The sequence below is a fragment of the Sprattus sprattus genome (genome assembly GCF_963457725.1).
Source record: "Sprattus sprattus genome assembly, chromosome: 10".
Lineage (NCBI taxonomy): Eukaryota > Metazoa > Chordata > Actinopteri > Clupeiformes > Clupeidae > Sprattus > Sprattus sprattus.
The window spans coordinates 10,961,396-10,981,952 of NC_137908.1; the positions used below are offsets into that span (position 1 = coordinate 10,961,396).

General features: G+C 43.1%; 1 protein-coding gene across 1 annotated transcript; it reads right to left on the reverse strand.

Annotated features, from left to right (window-relative positions):
* Positions 1-6,960: 6,960 nt before the first annotated feature.
* txnrd3 (thioredoxin reductase 3) lies at positions 6,961-19,799 on the reverse strand. Its single transcript, XM_080846607.1, has 16 exons — positions 19,442-19,799; positions 17,507-17,567; positions 16,062-16,171; positions 15,171-15,278; positions 14,982-15,054; positions 14,745-14,864; positions 14,313-14,455; positions 13,475-13,590; positions 12,313-12,538; positions 11,853-11,945; positions 11,330-11,406; positions 9,952-10,108; positions 9,503-9,610; positions 9,133-9,228; positions 8,820-8,954; positions 6,961-8,556 (listed from the first exon to the last, which is right to left on the reverse strand). The coding sequence occupies exons 1-16, from the start codon at positions 19,556-19,558 to the stop codon at positions 8,494-8,496; spliced, it is 1,803 nt and encodes a 600-aa protein (XP_080702733.1). The 5' UTR covers positions 19,559-19,799; the 3' UTR covers positions 6,961-8,493.
* Positions 19,800-20,557: the final 758 nt, after the last annotated feature.

Genomic DNA, 20,557 nt, shown 5'->3' on the forward strand with positions numbered 1-20,557 from the left:
CCACATGACTCACACCCCAGCTGGGGAGACATGCAGCGACATGGGGCCCTGAAACTTAAAGAGAGGGGGGAGTGAGCTGGGAACTCTTCACTAACAAGTTCTAACAAGATCTTATGGCCCAGACTTGAAGGTAGCACTATTTGTAATGTAGATGATGTAAATAACATGTAATGTAGATAAGGCTGTAGAACAGATAGCTATGTATATTACTTGAACTTGAAGCAGTCCACTGATTTGGTTTTATGAGTTTGTCCTGCCTGTATAATAATAACTAAATTAATACACAACATTCCAGAATCCCTGATGTCTTGGTGATGTGGGTCTTTCTGGGTCATTTGGATATTTCCTGATTCTGAATGAGAGATAAAATTATTGCCGTTGGTTAAGCACCTGTTCATAGATTTCAACATAATTTTACCCTCAATTTATCTAAAGCCACAATTAAGACATCCCATCTTCCTTTACTCATGCAACCCTAACCCCTTGTTCAATTTCAGAATGTTGTAGCCCCAGGAGATCAGAGCTAATTAAGATTACTTCCTGACAGAGCACACACACCCTGTGCCCTGACCCGCTTCTGCACTGGGCTGTTTCCCCTTCCTCATAGTGTCCTGGTGCCAGCCATTCCTGCTCAGAGCGCCTCTCCCCTGATCAAACTAGAGGCTGCGTCTGTCTGACAAAGAACAGGAAAAAAATCCCTGAGAGCTATTTGTGTTCTGTCTCAGAATGAGCTAATTGCTTGCTGCCAAAATAATCTGTCAAGTGATTTTGAGCGAGAAATCTTGGTGTGTGTGTGTGTGTGTGTGTGTGTGTGTGTGTGTGTGTGTGTGTGTGTGTGTGTGTGTGTGTGTGTGTGTGTGTGTGTGTGTGTGTGTGTCATGTGCAAGGTGAATGCAGAACAGAAAAAGGGTCCCTGATGTGCAATAAACATGAGGTCATAATGCCTTTGGAGAATACAGTGAAATAAATGGCTGTTTTGTACGAAGCTTTGCAAACACCTTTATACCTTTAACACCAAGTTTAGAGGTGATTGAACAGCTTGACAAAATCAAGAAGTTCTCATGTCCAAAGATTTGAACGCACAACTCCTTTTCATTCTGCTTTTATCAGTCAGAGTTGTGCATGTCTAGTAAACAATAAACAGCCTGTTTTGGACATTGTGCCTCTGACCGTGACCAACCAGCTGTTCAGATTGAGCAGACAGGGTGAGATCACTCCCATCCCTGAGCCCAGACCCCATAATATCCTCTCTCCATACCTCTGCCATCCTGTGAAAACCTGCATTAGACTTTTTAGATTCATTGCAAACACATTTCCCCCCATGACAGGAGGAGGTATTTGTTAAAGAAACATGCCGTTCCTTCTGCAATTAACCATTACCTGTCTGCAACCTTGAAGACCAGGCCTTATGACATGTAAACAATAAACAGCCTCGTTGTGAGGAAAGCTCTCCCCGCAAAAGAAAGTATTTGTCATTGAGGATTCTGTTCACCACACCCTTCCTTGGAATACTGATTAACACACAAACACAAAGGAACTCTCTCAGCTTATGTGGTGAATAACAGGGAACCCTGATATACTGTAAGCAGGAAGAGATATTGTGCCTAGCCTTTCCGGGAATTATATATAATACGTACGCAATTGTATTATCCTTCTAGTGAAACAACATGATACTGTTAATATGACTGTGGCAACCAATTTGATATTATATAGAAGGAAACGTGTGCACAGAACATACTAAAAAAGGGCACTCTTACCTCTTCTCTCAGAGAAAATCTTTATACTTCAATAAAAAGACACATTTTTTTGACATATATTTTGACATCTATAGACTTCCTATTACATGCGTATTACATTCTAGACTATTCAGGAATAACTCTACTTTTCGGTCTCCTAAGTGAATGGTAAAAGGACTGCATTTATATAGCGCTTTCCTACTCATAGAGCACTCAAAGTGCCTTACAGATGAATGCCTCAGACATGTAACCATTCACACATTGATGGTAGAGGCTACCATGCCAGGCACCAACCTGCACATTGGGAGTGGTTGGGGGGGTTCAGTGTCTTGCTTAAGGACACTTCGACACTTGGTGAGCTTCTTTCCCGATTGCTGATCAACTCCTCTGAACCACTGTTGCACTCGGCAAGCTGAGACACCTCTGCCATTCCTGAGTGACTCGTCTCTCATTAGTCCTGCTGTCACAGCGCTACATCTGGCCAGCTGCTGGAGAGTTGCAGGGGGAGAGGAACAGGAGGAGCACAAATTCTTAATTCCATTTGAACGGTTCCCTAAAGGAAGAAAGCAAATGGCAACCTATTGCCATGATAATGTTGTTCATTTAAATATCCCAAATGCTATTGGCTATAGAGTTCTGGCACTCATCTCATTTCTAATGCAGAGTTCCTCAACATGAGCAACAGTAAATTAAGTAGTATTGAGGAATAAAGGAATGAAGGGTTTGAGAAAAGGGCATCATGCTTTAACCTTAAAGAGAAGTGACATATAATTACAAAACTGGAGTCTTCAGAATCTTCAAGAAGTGGAAACCATCTAAAGTTTGCAGCATTGTGACTTTATCCTAACCATTGGTGGATGTAGTTCAGCTTCACTTACAGTTTTTTGTTTTTAGTTATATGTCAGTTAACACAGTGTCAACTGTACAGCGAGATGTGTTGCTCAGCAATTAGAACACTTTTTGTATATAAAATATTCAAAGTTTAAATAAAGATGGGATAGGATGTTAACAAAATACAATGCTTTATACATAGACGAAAAGGAGGATTTATGTGAAAAAGTGAGGGACGGGTGTATACAACAGTCTTGCACACTGGCCTTGTAGCAGTCATGTTCAATAGTCCAGCTGGTTGAATAGCTGTAGTCATGGTAGATTTTTTTTTTTATCTAAGCAGTGCAGTAAACAGTGCCGAGAGCAGAAGACAGTGCAGGCAGGCAAATGTGCAAGTTGGAATATTTAAAAAAATATGTGCTCTAAGTAAGTCTGATGGCCTGGAGTTCAAATCTGTCCGCTGGAGATAGGGAAACAGGGGGGTTAAAGGAGGCTGTGGGGTGGTGAGAGTAAGCAGGGGGTCATTCCATGTCTATGTTTGCATATGCAATCCCACGTAGGCAATGCCGGTCTCTGTAACCAATACAGTCCGTTTTCTTTGATATGCAGTAATAACCATTTTGCCTTTCATCTGAGAGTATGTTTGGAAAGTGTTTGTGAGTGTCTATGTAAAGGTACACAATAGTGATTCATTGATGACATACAAAGCAGTGTCTGCTGAACACTCAGGGTAACAGTCTGAAACATTTGTCCCTTTCCTTTTTCTTTTCATGTAAGGCCCCGGCCCTTACACTTTTTCGAATCTATGTTTTTTCCACAGTTTAATACAATGTTATTTTGGCATCAGTGTGCGGAGTCCTTTCTTTCACCAAACCTAAACAACGAGAGAAAGCATCTGAGCTGAGGGTTAGCATATTGTGCCTCTGACAGCGACCAACCAGCTGTTCTGATTGAGCAAACAGGGTGAGATCACTCTCATCACTGAGCCCAGACCCCATGATATCCTCTCTCCATACCTCTGCCATCCTGTGAAAACCTGCATTAGACTTTTTAGATTCATTGCAAACACATTATGTGTATGTGATTTGTGTATGCGTGTTTGTGAGTTGTATAAATTGTATAAGCTACTGGATGTCCTCAAATTTTCCTCGGGATTAATAAAGTATCTATCTTGCCTAAGACAACCTCGCATCTTCCAGTGACCTCTACTGACATCTAGTGGCAATGTGGCAAACTTTCTTTTAGTAAAGATTAACGTCAAAGGAAAAGCCTGCATTTCGAAATTCAATACATCTTTTGTCAAATTCAGTGAATTGCTCCTCACGGTCCTCTAGCTGTCTGTTGCAAAAAAAAAAAAACTACGTTTTTCTTAGTCCTAGCTCTGTAAATGGGAAAAAATCATGGTGGCTCAATAACTTCAATAAAACGATATGACAGCACATTAGACAACTTTCATTCTCCTTTTCCTTAACACAGACCATACCTCATAAACTCGGGAAATTTGGTAGTGAAAATATTGTTAAGGGCTTTAAAAAATATTGTGATACATATTTTGTAAGCACAACGTCTCTCCCAATGTCTCCAACGTCTCTACCACATCATGCATCCAGTGGGGGGCGCTATTTCATTACTTTCAACGCTGACGCTGAACTGTAATAAACACAATGGAAAGCCTAGTAAAAAAGCAAAGCCATTGCACAGCGGATGAAAACGCCTACTAGAAAGAAAAAAAGTGATGCCTGTCGCAAGGAATTTTCTAAAACGTGCCTCAATACCGCTACAAGGAAACTGTTAGCGTATGACTGGGAAATGACTGAGTACGCTTAATCATTAACCCTACTGAAAACCTAATACAACGCTAGTGTGTTGAAAACTAGTCCACCTCTAAAAAAACATACTTAATCGTGGTAGATTATATATCAGCGTGTAACAGTATAGGCAGTTTGAATGTGATGTCTGATGAATTTTCTGCAAGTTACAAATTGTCCTCTAGGGGTGCAAACTGTAGATGGTTTCTGTTGTTTATAGTGTGCTATAGGATAATATTACAAAAAATATATGTATGTTTACATGTAGGCTACACCACATGAGTCAGCCCTTTGAAAATAAAATCGCACAGTAACTTAACCAGATGATAAGAGTTATCTAAACACCAGTCTCTCCCTTACCAGAGGGGCTGACATTAGATTACTCGGTCTCACAGTGACACGGCACTTTAGGTTGGATGGGAAGACTGACCCAAGATTCAATAAAGCAAATGATTGTGGCTCAATTCCTTCTTCTAAAGCTGAGCAAACAGAACGAAACGAAAGTAGAATTGTAGATAAAATCAGCGTCGTTGTCATGTTCTATTTGCACTGTGGGTGCTATAACTACTTGGTGCTGTTCTGAGCGAGGGAAGACATATTTTCAAGAATTGCTCAGATGGCTTTAGATTTGGTCAGTAACCCTGCCTCAGAAGCTTTTGTGGAGCCATTTTCTCTATGTGTGGGCTACAATCGTCTCGTCTCGGCAACATGTTTTCCTCAAGATTAACAAGAAGTTACTTGTTTCATGATATGCGGTGTTAGGCATTGTGCCTACACGCGCCAGAGTGCCCCCCCCCCATGTGTCATCACACATGACCCCATTTATCCTCCCTCCTGCTCTCACACTTTTTCCACATGCAGATGTCATGTACTGCTGTAAATAATGCAACTAGTCACTGGTTGCATTGTTTACAACAGCACATGACATCTGTTTAGTGTGCTGTTATTAACACTGCCACTAGTTGCATTGTTTACAACAGCACATGACACCTGCATGTGGAAAAGATACTAGTGGAAGCGGCAAGGTGCTCAGTGTTGCCAGATTGGAAATGGCGAAGTATCGTACCAAATGCTCAAAATTATCGCCTTTGGAGGATAATTATCGTGCACCTGGCAACACTGAGAGGGCGGTCGACCAATGACCGTTCTCTCTACAGTCAGAGCTCGCTCAAGAAGGTTGAACGTAAGGGGGTTACCTTTTCCAAAACTTGCATGTGCGTAAAACTAGTTTGTGAAAGACCCTGAGAAACACGAGGCGGAATCCCTACCGGACGCTTTTTTTATGTCCGGGTAAAAGAGGACGTCTAGTCACCCTAATAATAGAGTAGTATTTTTTTTCTTGGCCTACTGTATGCGAACAAGCGCCTTGAGACAATGTTATTGTTATAGCGCTATAGCCTAAAAATTAAATTGAATTAAACTACTACTTGAGTGGTTACACTGTTACTACTGTGTGACCAGATATATGCTATTAAAAAAAATCATAGAAAGACAACTAGGGAAGGTCTTTTTAAAACTCTTCAACAATTCAGTATTGCAGTAACAGTTGTTTTTCAGACAAAGTTTTTCAGGTATGGGCACCAATTTTGACCCAGTCATTGATCCTGCGAAGGTAATCTGTGGTTACACTGTTGGTTAGTCACAGCCAACTCGGAGACTGGTGAAGTAAGTAGCCCAAAAAACTAGCCCTCACTTATAGTTTAGTCTTGTGTAGAAAAAGGGAAAGTAGCAGGAACATGAACACAATAACCGGCCCTCTTCTTCCTCCTTTAGAACTTCCTATTCACGGTGCTGCAGTGGGATATCACGATCCATCGCAAAGGGGCTATCGTGTTGCCATGACGCACCTCCCTGCGAAGGTAACAGAATGGGCAATGAAGCGGACCTCTCATGTACACAAAACCAGACAAAGGCTTCACATCAGTCCACCAGTTACACGTTGTTTGATCTGAGCACAATTACCCCATCAAAATAAATGCATAAAGATGAGTAAGAGAGAATGAGAGCTAGAGAGAGAGAGGGAGCGAGAGAGACCGCATCAGTTGACGCGCTTTAGATCCTGATACATGAAAGGAGCTTTACATCAGTCTTTCACAGGGCAGGTGTTGGGCCTTTGTTCGATTGCAGAGAAACAAACACAACTGATTAATACGCAGTGATGGAAAATAGTGGTACTGAATGGACGGTGCAGCGCAGGGAAGGGGGGCATTAAGTGTTGTAGTCACCAAACACTGTTAAGACCATGGGAGTTAATTCATATTTAGTGATGGACACAAAAATACTGCACATACAGGAAGTTATAGTTTGTTGATAAACAGGGGCTGTGCGTGTAATAAGAAGCTGGGTAGGAAGAGCCCATGCTAAAATTAAAGTTGAGGTACAGATAAAGTTCTAAGCAACTTGAAAGTTGATAAGTTAGCCAACCTAAACTTGGCGAAAGATAGCAGAAGATGAAAAGAGGAAGCTGAAACTGAATGGTTAACCTGTCAAAACCCTGAATATCCGGCCTTCTAAGACCCTAGCAGTTGGCAGAACAGCTCGTATCAATATCCTTCCATAGATAACGAAAAACACAAAGCCGACAGTGTTGTGTACATAACTTTTATTAAGAGAGAATTACTCTGAGAACAGTGATGTCATGGAAAGGCTCCTTTGTACATTTAACTGGCGCTGTTGCTAAGTGACATCATGTCAGCAATAATGTACCTTTTTAAATACTGTCCTTAACAATCAGAAGACCTACAGAATCAGATACATTATATAAACACACATACCAGAGGCAAATAAACAGATCAAACGGGTACAAACAGGTATATGCTAAACCCCTTTATGAAAATCAGAAAGGTGTTTTTCTTTGCCCGTCCAAAACATGAACATTCAGTTTAATCCATGTTTTAATATCATATACTTATATATAAATATATCTCATTGACATATCTAAGTGCGTTGCGAAGTGGCGGAAACAGGGAGAATTAAATGACAAATATTAAAATAAAAATATGTCCAAGTGTGACCAAAATATGTATATATGTGTGTGTGTGTGTGTGTGTGTGTGTGTGTGTGTGTGTGTGAGAGAGAGTCCTGATCTTACTCCAGTCTAACATGCACCTTATGGTACACAGATATTGGTTCAAAGGAAAAACCTGTTATTAACCCTGCCTGATGCAAATAAAACTGCATGTAGTTGTAGACCCACAAAAACCAAAACACATGCATAATTTTACAGCTTTGATAAGGGGGGTTTAGACAATGATTTTAAACACTACCTGGAATTTTGAGCTGACAAGTCAAATCAACAGGTGGACTCAGATTCCAAGACACTGGACCTCCAGTTAGCCTTGACTGTAGTGTACCTGTATGACAGCAGATCTACAAACAAGTGTGTGTGTGTGTGTGTGTGTGTGTGTATTGGACGCAATTTGACCTCTAATCTCATCTCAGAAGGACATCAGTCCTAGCCCACCGCAGTGACTGGGTTAAGGGCCAAGACATCATAAAGCACCGAGCTCCAAGAGAGGAGAGCACCGGCACACGCCTGAGAACGAGCCAGAGGATTTGCAAGGCAGCAGAGTAACCCCGCTGTTTAACGAGCTGCCCCTGAACACACCACCGAACCCTCACACCTCTCCTCATCTCAACCCTCCTCCATACCCATGGGAGTGAAACGGCAGGTCGCTCTGGGCCACTGCGCCATCTGGGTTCCCACACCTCGACCATTCAGAGCCACCTACTCCAACTTCAGCTGACTGGTGGATGGATGGATGGTCCTGTTAGCGGAGAACCTTACAGACGCAAAAGTCCACGTTCGACCTGGCCACTCAAGTTCTGAAGCACTGGTTCCCCTAGGGAGTGCATTTCTTAAAATTAAAAAAAAAGGCGCGCTGTTGGTTAAGTTTCACCCAGGTGTCATTGGAATTGATAGCTTCTTAGCTCTGGTGTGAGTGGTTAGAACCAGAGCAGTCAGGGTTGTTTGGATGAGGAATCACCTGAGATTGCACTGACCTAGGGGCAGTTATGGGTGAGGAGGGCCAAACAGAGGTAGGTGTGTGTGTGTGTGTGTGAGCAGAGGCTGATCTAAGAGCAGAAGGAGCAGCTCGTTAAACTAGCAGGGTTTAACCTCAGCAGCCGGCCTGTGAGATGTCTCCACCCGATCTCTTGGTGACCTCCATCGTGGTGAAGATCTAAAAGAGGTAACAGAGACAAGGAAAAACAGGAAAAGATGAACAGATAGGATGTATACCAAAACATTTCCAACCATTATTTGCATAAACAAATAACAGAACCTAGACGCCAAGAGCAGAGCTAGTAGTCTCAAAATAGACCAAATATCTTTATCTATAATCTATATCCATAACCTTATCTATGAGAATAAGTGAGCTTTCTGGCTCACGCATGCCTCCTGATGGGAGGCTTAGGGAAACTGCAGATGAGAGCGCAGACTCACCTCTGCACAGGTGGGGTGGATGCCGACCGTGTTGTCCAGCTGCTCTTTGGTCATGCCGCACTTCATGGCAGCGCCGTAGCCCTGAGTTACCTCACCGGCATTTGGACCCAGATAATGAAAGCCCACCACACGCTCCTAAGACCAAACAATCCGACATTGAAGCTTAGTATTGACACTTTGTTTTCATGTTTTTGCGATAAAAGGCTACTTGAGAGCTCCATTAGTGCAGACAACAATGCACACTGGAGAGCAGACAGTAGGACGAGTCTACCACCTACGTGCAAATCAGAAACGGTCCCAGAGTGATACTCACACTGTCCAGTTTATTGCAGATGATCTTGGAGTAGCACTTGTTGTTATCCCTGTTGGGTACTGTGAACTCCAGAGGCCAGAACAAACTGTGGTATATCTGCAGAATGGCATTCAGTAGCGTTATTACACCAGAGAATGGCTTCATACTCTTTAACATGACCATGACTATTCATAAGACAACACGTAGCCTGAACTCTTTAAGGACATAAAATTCACACAGGCCAAACATTATGAACAACATGCCTCCTGAACGTCACAGTCAAATCTCAGTTGCGTGGGTAGGTGTGTGTGTAGGTATAGGTATGTGTGTGAGTGTGTGAGTGTGTGTGTGTGTGTGGTGCTCACATACGCCAATCCTGTCTGATGCTCACCTCGATGTTGTCCTGCCCATAAAGCTCCAGCGCCTTCTCCTCAGACAGGCCGCAGCAGCCATACTCCAGGGGGGTGAACACAGTCGTGGGGACGTTCAAATAGTCACACTGCAGACAAACATGGCGATGAGCAGAAGCCATTCAAAAGTACAGCTCTGTGATACAGGTAACTTGATGTTGATAAGAGTTAGTATACTTTTTTTTTTCTTCTGTAAAATATAGTCTTGAATTATATTCTGTGGCCCCAAACTCCTTTAGGTCACCATTAGTTGTGCAGCAATTCAATTATACACTTCATGTGGCCATAAAATGAATCAATGCTAACGGCATGAACTTTAGAAAAATGATGCCATTAGGCTGTGGAGACGGACAGTGGGAGTCAGGCTAATGACTGGGGTGAGGGGAGAGTGGGGGGGTGCCTGAGGGGAGAGTGCCTGTGGGGGACTGACCTTCAGCGTGCCGCCCTTGTACAGCCTGCGAGCCAGCAGCTTCCCGGCCTGGATGGCCACGGGCGTCAGCTCCCACTTGCCCTCCAGGATGTCGCCGATGGCGTAGATGTGTGGCACGTTGGTCTGCTCCTCGTCGTTCACTGGGATCTTCCCGTTCCTGGCAGGGGTGAGGGAGAGTGAAGGTTGGCATTAGGGAAGAGCCTTATCCCCAGCTCAACTCTGATGGGGTGGCGAGTTTCCATGGAAACAACAGTGTAGCTTTTTTTGGTAGAGATTTGCATGCACACTTGACACATTCACACATTGGGTTCATTCATGAAAGCTACTTACAAACCAATCAGACTCTTGGCCCGCCCACCCATTCATGGAAATGCTATTTCTTTGTGCTGCTTTATCTGACATCGTATGTAAGCTGTACTGCAACTGATGTAGAAGATAATAAGGGTCTATTTTTAAAAATAATCTGCGTCTGACCCAACATTTTGTGTATTTCTTTACCTTCTATGGTGTGTATGAACCAAGTCTAGCTAACGGTGTGTGGGTGAGCGAGACAGAAAGTGTGTGTGTGTGTGTGTGTGTGTGTGTGTATACGCATGCTCAAGGACTAATTCCCCACTGAACACAAGACCCAGGTCCTGCAGCCTCAAGCATGGTTCACATTAGTTTAGGACTTCTGTTCTGTCACATACACAGGATGCAGCTCTCAAACAAAAGCAGTGACCGAGGGAAAGAAAAAGTAAATAAATAAAAGAAAACAGCAACATTTTTTTTGATGGGGTAAAAAAAAAAAGAAGGTAAGGGGTCAGAGTCACATGATGGCTCCGCTGATCTTAAGGCTCACATGCTGCACTAATCACTGTAGTAAAAAGCTAGATGGACCCTTCTGTTACTCACACACACACACACACTGCCTCTGGTCATTCATAAATAGCCTCTCCCTTCTGCTCCTCCACATGAGTCATCAAGTGTGTGTCTGCCTTCATTATAACCCTGTAATTGTACACTTGGTGTGTGTGTGTGTGTGTGTGACCAGCACCCACACACAGACTTGTTAGCACACGTACACACTCACACAACTGCAAATGAAAGATGAACCTTTTTATCCAAGGCAATCTATCTGCAAGCACAGTTTCCAACTTCTCAATCTCACTCATGTCTCTTAAAGAGATTAAAACGGGCTCACTCACCACACACACACACACACAGACACACAGACACACACCCCTTAGGGTGGCAATTCTGCTGAATCACCATGACTGACTTCAGCCCTGGCCTGGCTCTGGATCCGTTTAAAGGCACAGCATAGCCCAGAGCAAAGTGTCTGGGTGAGCTGGAGTGGGGACAAAGAGTCAGGAAACAGCAGAGGAAGGACACTCACTTTGGGTTGACATGGACACCAGCCTTGTCCAGGCCAATCTTCCCCGTGCAGGCGTCACGCCCCACAGCAATCAGCACCTGAGAGAGACCAAGAAACACATTAATACAGAAGATCCTCTCATCATGCACAATTTAGTAAGTGTCGATACAGGTATAAAACAAACATTAAGGGCCAATAAAAAGCACTCAATCAGCATGCATCAGAACCTTATATAATTTTACTGCGTTCCTGTAGGCCTACAGTTGAATGTACTAGCCCCATAGATATTTATTTTTTTCCTAAAAAAAATGTTAATAACCAAGACCAAATAAAACTATCAAGCCTGACAAAGTTTGCATTACGCAGGATCAAGAGGCTCACAACACTTCTATGTGTGTGTTTGTCTGGCACTGAAGACGACCCACAAGGACAACACAAGGGCTTGGCTTTGTGATTTCACAATGCTGAGTTACGCTGACTGGAGAAGTTTACTGAGGCCTTGCGCTGACTGGTGCAGTTAAGTCGGGGCAATAATGCCACTTACAGTGTTGAACTCTCCCTCAAAGATCTCATCGCTGTCCGTGGACTTGGCTGTGACCTTCAGGCGGCCGGGGGAGCCCTTTTCAAGCTCCTCCACCTGACACACACACCCAGAGAAGAAAAGAAATTAGAAGTGAAGTGAGAGTACAGTGTCCCCCTGAGAAACTCAAAGTTACAGTCAAGCGTTACAGTGAAACAAGTTCCTGTATTTTTTTTCCCCTCTAGCGTCGGAAGTGAGAGTACAGTGTACCCTTGAGAAACTCAATGGTACAGTCAAGCGTTACAGTGAAACAAGTTCCTGTATTTTTTTTTCCTCTAGCATCTGGGCAGGCTGCCCTTATTTGAAAGGCCATTGCATATCGCCCATCGCACAAGATTACTCAGCAAATCAAACAACAGCAATACACGGGTAAAGAAGATGTTGTATGCACTCTTTGGAACTGTCAGCTCACACACACACGCACCTTAACAGGGACAAACTTCCGCAGGAATTTGACCCCATGTTCCTCCATGTGTTCTCCGGCCCGGTTGGCCATGTCCTGATCAAAGCCACGGAGCAGGATGGACCGTACCATAACGGTCACGTCCAGCCCCAAGCCAGCCAGGAAGCCCCCGCACTCCAGAGCCACATAAGACGCTCCAATCACCAGAGTCTTCCCGGGACAGTGGGGCAAGGAGAACAGGTCATCACTGAAGAGAAGGGAAAACAATTAAATAAAATACAGAGATAAGACTACAGTTAGACTTCAATCTCTTCTGTTACAGTAAAACGCAATAGCTTCTGATTGCTATTACGGGAAGGGGGGGGGGGGGGGGGATCTTGCCACATATCCTGCTTTTTCCACGGTTAACCAACCAAGGGCAACCAAACATCATAAATTCCAGATATTCAGACCAAATGTGAATAGGTGCTTTTATCACTGCAGATACTCGTGGGCTGAATAGCAGGTAGATATCAATAAGAATGCGTGCCACAGACAATACAGCACTGACTCTCGCTAACACGCAGGACTGTTACATATTTGAAGCACATTCATTCAAATTTACTAAAGGACTGCGTTTCGATCCACTGTGTTATGCAAATAATAATAATGTAAAAAAACAAGCTCACATTCTCCTCATCAAGGGATGTTGTAAACAGTTATATAAAACTTGCAATTTTTCTGTGGGTTTCTGTTGAAGTTACAACAAACTACAGCAAACCCTCTCCTAAACCAGGAATGACAAAACAAACTTGGAGTGTTAATTTCCAACCACAGACTAGGGGATTAGTCTGTGTTTAAATACACATAAGATCATATTCTAAAAACATGTTGACATTCTCATAACTACTCGGAATTCAAGGGCAATCAGCCTCTGCATCCTAGTCACCACTTTGGCATTAACTCCCCCCATGAAGCTAGCCAAGAGCTCACAATTACTGTCAAGCTGTATGACAAGTCCTTTCTTTAAGTGTTTTAGTGCCCAAGAGCACACTGCCATTTGCTACAATGAACTAACAATCTACAAAATCATAGCGTACACATGTCCACATACAAAAGTGAAAACAATTGAGCCTTTTCTATGCCAGCCCATTACACTTTCCAGAGGAGCAGGAAGCCGACTGAACCTAAAGCCTTGCCTCACCTGGTGATGCAGTACTCCTTGTCCCCGGGGATGCCCAGGTAACGAGGCCGCTCCCCCGTGGCCAGCACAAACCTGGCCCCCGTGTGGAACACCTCCTTGCCTCGCCTGTTAGTGGCCTGCGGGAGATCAGCGCAGAGGTTTAGCAACAGAGAACAACAAACAAGGCATAACAAACATCAACCACCCAATCAAAACGCTTAAACACAGCACACACATCTGATACAAGATTAAAAGCTGGACAACGTAGAGAAGAGGATGTCTACAACAGATTTAAGAGCAATTGGACTTAGTGCTCTACCTTTAAAATGAGCGTGCATGGACATTTGAATGACATTTGAGTGACTACCAGTATGTTACTACAGAAAGGGCATGTACTCCTTTGGGAATTGCTTTCGGGTAATAGGGGAACCACTATAAACTACAGAGGGGTGGTGGGTTAGCCAGCACATAGGTCAAATTCCTGTGCGAGATAAGCCCTCTGGTGCATGGGTAAGCTCCCCTCACAGACCAGTTCTGCTTCACATTTCCAAGTGCATGATCCTAAAAACCGCCCCTCTCAGATGGGCCAAAGCTGAGGGTTTACGGCATTACACCCATCCCAGAAAGGGTCTGCGACGTGCTTATTGAGAAACGGCATTTCGCTTCCACGTGATGCCAACCGGGTATAAACCTGTGGCATGCCAACATTCTAGCCCAACCCTCTGGGCATTTCCTGGTTGGCAGAGAGCTTCTGCATGACTCAGCTATTTTTTGCCTCGTTGGTTTGCAAACAGGCAGTATGGTGAATTTCAGTCAAAACATTAGACCTACAGATGAGAGACAGAATGTGGAGAATGACCTTGATTTTGTGGGGTTCGATGAACTCCGCATAGGCATTGACGTAGTTGACGTTCTTATCCCTCAGGGCGACCCTGTAACCCCAGTTCAGCGAGCCAATGTAGTTATTCACTGAAGTCTTCATGGTCTCCCAATTATGCTTGACTGTGAGGAAGAGGAAGGAAATGATTAAAAATGATAGACATTATCACTAGTTCCTGCCCATGTCTGGGTTGAAGTCATAATGCTGGGCCTTTTCTTCCCCTTTTCTCATTGAGCAGACTCCTAAAGGCCTGTCCTGTCTGCTCTACACTTCCCCCCGTAAGACTAACCAAACCTTGAGGAGGAACAAACTCTGTCAAGTCACACAATTTCCCAACACTGCCTCCCACATACCCATCAATAATAGCGAAGTTACGTCATGGTCACAAATAAAGTTTTTGTGTCAACCTACCGGCTTCATCGAACTCCCATCCGAATTTGCGGGCGTCTTGCATGGCGGTGCCCAGCACAGCCGTCTGGTGCATCAGCTTCTTGGGGATGCAGCCGACGTTCACACAGGTGCCCCCCAAACCTGACAGAGAAGGGCAGAAGAGAAGGGGGACACTCAGGCGCTTGCTGAGGGAGCCTCACCTAGGTCACTAAAAAGTTTTGAGGATGTAGTTCTCTAAGCCGCCATCACTCCACTCACCCCAGGTGGTCCCGAGCGGTGTGGGAACTACGTAGTCCAGCACCATCACCTTCTTGCCCAACATAGCCGCTTCCTGATAGGCCCAAGAAAAAGTTCACACACATCAAACCCCATAGAGTAACTTACATTTATTTTTTAAGCATATTTATGTCTTTACATTGTGGTGGTGGTAGGGGTGAAGCCTTTTACCTTCGAGCAGGCCAGTCCGCCCGACCCTCCTCCGATGACGATGAGGTCATAGTCGTAGGTCTCGTTCTCGCCGCACAGCAGCTGCTGCAGAAGGCCGTCTCTGTGGGCCTGTGACACAAGTGGGGTTACCATGGCGATCGCTTCCTCCATTATCATTGTCATCAAGAGGCAATAAATAGCCGTGGGCAATAAAGGACCGAAGCACTCATGCATTATTAATGGCAATCAGGCCAAAAACATCTAAAACTTCAAAGAGCGAGTTTAGTTAAACAAGAGGATATTATGAGTAAGGTAGCAGATATATGGACTGTTTCACCATTGTACTAGTGTTGCATGATAAAACTGGCAAAACCATTTAATTTTAAATGAATCCAGTTAATTAATTAGTTTCATCTTATGTCAAACAGATATTTAGATACAGAGATAAGATAAAAGAAAGCATTAAAGACTTACTTTCTTCACAGGAAGATAAATACAAGTGTTCTATTCTGTCTCATTCATGATGCCCTATATTAACTACTTGACTTGAAGAGAGCCACTCAACCTTGTGTCACCAGAAAGAACCCTGCATTTCACGTTGAAGTGAAAGTGTGCCCAACCACTCGCACAAGCAGAGGTGGACCTCACTACATCAGTACAAACCAGCTTCAATCATACATGACAATTCAACACATAACAAGTAGCCAGTCAGCATGTTTGTCTGGTTTTGTCTTTAATGTTTTGACTATGGATGTTTTTATGATCAACCTAATATACTTTGCTTTGTATTTTAAAAATACAACCTGAGGTGCTCAGGCTGTGCACCAATATGACAGAGCAATGTGTGTGTGTGTGTGTGTGTGTGTGTGTGTGTGTGTGTGTGTGTGTATGTGCCTTTGCAAGAGATATTACCTGCAAGGTTTTGTCACAGCCACCGATGTGAGTCTTGTTGATGAAGACGTTGGGGACTGTTTTCTGGCCAGTCATCTCCATCAGCATGTCTTGTAAGTTGTTGCCATCCGCTGGAAAGAGAAACCAAATCATATCTGCTACTACTGCACAGGGAAGGGGAAAAAAGTGATGAAATCCAATACTCTTCCTGTGCAGAAACACATTAGTGTTGCTCCTCACGTTACCCTTCAGGCAACTTGTGATTCATTCATGTATGTATGTTTGTTTGTTTGTTTGTGAGTTAAGTGTATAAGCTACTGGATTTCCCTAGGGATTAATAAAGTATCCATCTATGTATCTATCTATCTATCTATCTACTTCACCAATCCTTTGGCCAAACCAGGAAAGTGTGTTAATAAACATCACATCTATATGTAAACACTTAGGCCTGTATAACTCCAGTCCATTGTTGATTAAACAAATGACACTGAAGGAAACTTCTGCAGTCACAGAGCACTGCCATCACATTAAACCGAATCGTTCATAGTGCAGACGAGTAACAGTTTTTGTCATGTCATCCACTTTAAAAATAGCATCCCAACAATGCCTGCACCGATTACCATGGTTACCATTACAGGTTTACCATGTAGGTTAATGCATAGACAGGAGGGATGAGGTCATGTCACATCTGGGTGGGTGGGGTGGAGCTCTACTAGTGAACATGTCAATTTACTCAAGCCCTGCTTCCTGCTTCCTGTCTCAGAGTGCCCAGGGAACAGAGGCCAGAGACCACTGGATGTCTACTAAAGACAAGCTGTTCTGGTAAAAACTGCCAGTGTGAGAGAACAATAACAACAAAAAAACGTTGTTGATGATGTTGCTGCTGCTGTTGCCAGTCCTCACTGAAATACAACATCTTAAAACTATCTGCCTATCCAACCAAGAGAAAAAGGTTAAAAAAAAACTGCATGGAATAAATGTGTAGTACAAAGTGAGGAGGGGAGAAAAGGAAACAGGTAGTAATAGTGAAAGCACTAGTGAGAGCAACAGATCAAGTGAGGGACAATGTGAGACATATCCTGGCAGATAAGGCAGAGGGGTGTTAGAGGTGGAACGCTGCCAAGTAGAACTATGGGAGTGACTCAGCAGGATTCGTTCCCAGCAGAAGTATGAGCAGGTCTTCCAGCTCATTCTTAGAAGTAAACCATTAACACAGGCCTTACAGATCGTGATCAATGTCCACGACTGTGACGCCACAGTGAGGACAGTTATGTACGTCCATTCATAAGGACACTATTGACCGTTTCTGCTGGAGACGTCCCAGAACATTATGAATATGAGAACATTCATTGGCACTTCCAGGTTCTAGTACCAAGTTTTAAAATGTATATAATTACTGCCAATCACATAAAGAGAAGGGACATTTGACCACAAACATTTGAAGTACATAGAACATATTCACTCACCCATCAAGTCAAGCTCTACGGCGATGCAGTTCACATTGAGCTCCTTAAAGAGATCCTTCACCTGTCAAAAGCAACAATGTAGCTTAAAAAGGTTTGTCAAGTAATGATGACTTGACATTGCACCTTTCAGCCCACTACTACATCACGTAACAGCCTATTAACCTCTATTTTCCACAGGTGAAGGGCAACCATTACTACTGACAGGTGCTCCTGATGAAGAAGTTTTATGTAATTAAAGTGCTAGAAATCCTAGAACTGCAGGCATGTCTTACAGCCAGCCCCAAATGTGCCTTCATTTAATGTGTGCTAAAATATTTCACACACATTCTACTCCACTGCCATATTAAACATTATGCCAAATGATGAGGGCGGTGGGCCTTTCCTCTGTGTAGCCTGCTGTCTGCTCTTTTGTCTTGGCACTGTTCCTGATTAACACAGACACAGAGGGGCCTGCTGCCCCTGCCCTGTCGCTTTCTCCCCCCCCCTTCATCTAGTGCTCTTGCACTCATCGCTCCAGCGAACCATCCTGGCTCACAGGTGAAGTTGGCTAGTACTGAATATGGACCTGACAACGACAGGTTGAAAGGAAAATGCTTACTCATGCTTACGAGGTGTCGAAATGTTGTCAAACCCTCAGGGTGACAAACTGAAAAGTAAAGGGTCCCAGATACATGCTCCCAACAACATGTTCGGATTGAAGACTGACACCTATTATAAGCCTATTAATGCATGTGATTATGTTTTAGAAAAGTAGATATTGAAATGTTTCTGAGATTTTCTGAGACAGACGTCAAGCAAATGTATAGTCACCACGTAACTATAGCAATCCCATAGGTGCCAAATTGATCTTGGCAAAATCTTGCTTACTTTCTCACCTAATTACTTACAGTGTACACGTTAGAGTGTCCCCTTGAGTTCGGTAGACAAAAAAAATGTGAAATAAAAAAAAACCACACCTTGAACTTTGACAGTTATTTAGTGAATTTAGGAAGTTACCACAAATTGGAAAACACTGAGAAACATCCCCTGGAGTGATTCATTTCTGCTGGATAGAAGCGCAACTATACTGAGCTCATTACAGTCAGTGCTTAAATTGGTTGGATACAAAGGTAGATTAAACACTTCCCACTAGAAAAAAACCTACCCTTAGTCAGAAACAAATGGTCAGTTTGATTAATAACGTTATCATCATCTAGAATTAGCTCCTCACTAGCAACAACGCTGGCTGACTAGATAGTAACTTCTTTGAAATCTAACCTGGCCAATAGCCAGAGTGAAAACAACTAGATAGGTAGCAATCGCCACCATAATTCTTCAATATTCTTTGTGTGGAAAAATATGACTGTATACATTAATGAATTTATTTCAGGGCAAAACAGGGTCAATCTAACACGACACATTTCCGCCTTCCTGTTGTCAAATCAGACAGACCCCAGCACAGTTAACTCATACTGCTTGACGTCATGTCAGCACGACTACCGTTTTTAATAAGAAAACTATCTGTTAGTTAAATCCAACAGCAAGAATATCCTGATCGAATGCCAAATTTAACAAAACAAAAACTATCAAGGGACACTCTTACGTGTTACAAGAAACTACAATGTCATATTCCCAGTAGCTGCAGATTTAGCTAAGCTAACTAAGCCGGAAAATTCCAACACACACATAATGTGAACATGTTAACGATTATACCAAATTAACTAGCTTTTACTTAACCAGGTTCGCTAAACAAATAAAAAGGGTTACGTTCTGACAAGCCTGGGTACATGGCTTGAACGCTGACACTATTGTCTAACGTCGCGGGAAAGCGACATTGATACACGGACCGGCCAAAGTAGCAGTTGAAAGTGAATACAACACCTTGACTTTAAATTCAACTTTAAAACTAACATCACTAACCTGAGATCTCGCTGTGCAGTGAATGGTTTGACTTACCTTGACACAAAAAGGGCAATAACTTTTGCTGAAAACCAACACCGGGTTGGAATCAATTAGCTGCTGTATTCGGGTTTTAAGTTCTGCCCGCCCGGTGTCATTCTCGATGGGAGGCATGATTTAGCAGAGAGCTGCTAGCTGCTTTGGTTGCCTTCCAACTCTTGATGTTAGCTAGTTAGCTTACAAATCAGCTGGTTCGCCGTTTTACCGGATAAAGGATTTAAACGAGAGGCAAACTGTCTTTAAATTACAATACACAACTAACAATTAAAACCGCTACAGAAAAGTTTGAGAACTACTGTAAACAAGTTGACAGCGGTATCCCAAGTGTCCTCATCTTGCCTCAACTACTGTCGGTGTCTGCCTGCCCCGCGAATTACCTTGCAGTATGTCAGAGGGGCCATATAAAGCACATGATATTGTCCATCTGAGTGCCTGATCACAACGATTCAAAAAGTGAAGTTAATTCAGAGCGGTACCATGTTAAAACGAGTAATATGGTGAATACAAAGTCAATATTATGCAGTCCATGTAGTTTTTGAATATGTTTTCAAATGTGTGTGTTTTCTCACACGATTATACGAAAGACCAACAGGCAAAATCTGCAGACAGCTACATTAAGCAATCCCATAATATTTGGTGACATCTTGTGGTGGAGAAACAAAAGTGCAGAAATAGCTAGGATGATAGTGTTCCTTCTCGACTGACAATTGGTTTCTTAATAAATGGATTAGAGATACACTTTAAAAGTGTTAGACAACCTCAGACAGCCAATCTCTCTTCACAGAGACAACCTTGTATGGTAAGGAAGTAAGCATCCTTTCGAACTCCGAACAGGAAAAAGTCCAAGCGCTTATATGTGCATTCGATACCTGGATATACAAATAAAAGGAATCTGTCTTTGCACAGACATTTGCATGACCAAAATAATCCAGAAATGATCCTTCCTAAATACGATTCGTCTCTTTCCAAGACAAAGAGCAATTAAACTCTGGTGCCGACAAAACGTCAATTAGCACACTGTAACATGAAATGCCAAAACCAACATGTCACCTGGCTATTTGTTTCTGTGTAGGCCTATTTAAAGCAACACTATTAACATAAGAAATGTAGCCT

Excerpts from the sequence above, each read along its gene's own strand:
- txnrd3 (XM_080846607.1), bottom strand. The coding sequence starts at position 19,558 with ATGCCTCCCATCGAGAATGACACCGGGCGGGCAGAACTTAAAACCCGA. Across the intron at positions 11,946-12,312 it reads GGAAGTTTGTCCCTGTTAAG|GTGGAGGAGCTTGAAAAGGG; the intron begins GTGCGTGTGTGT and ends TGTGTGTGTCAG. Across the intron at positions 10,109-11,329 it reads GGTGTCCATGTCAACCCAAA|GAACGGGAAGATCCCAGTGA; the intron begins GTGAGTGTCCTT and ends CACCCCTGCCAG.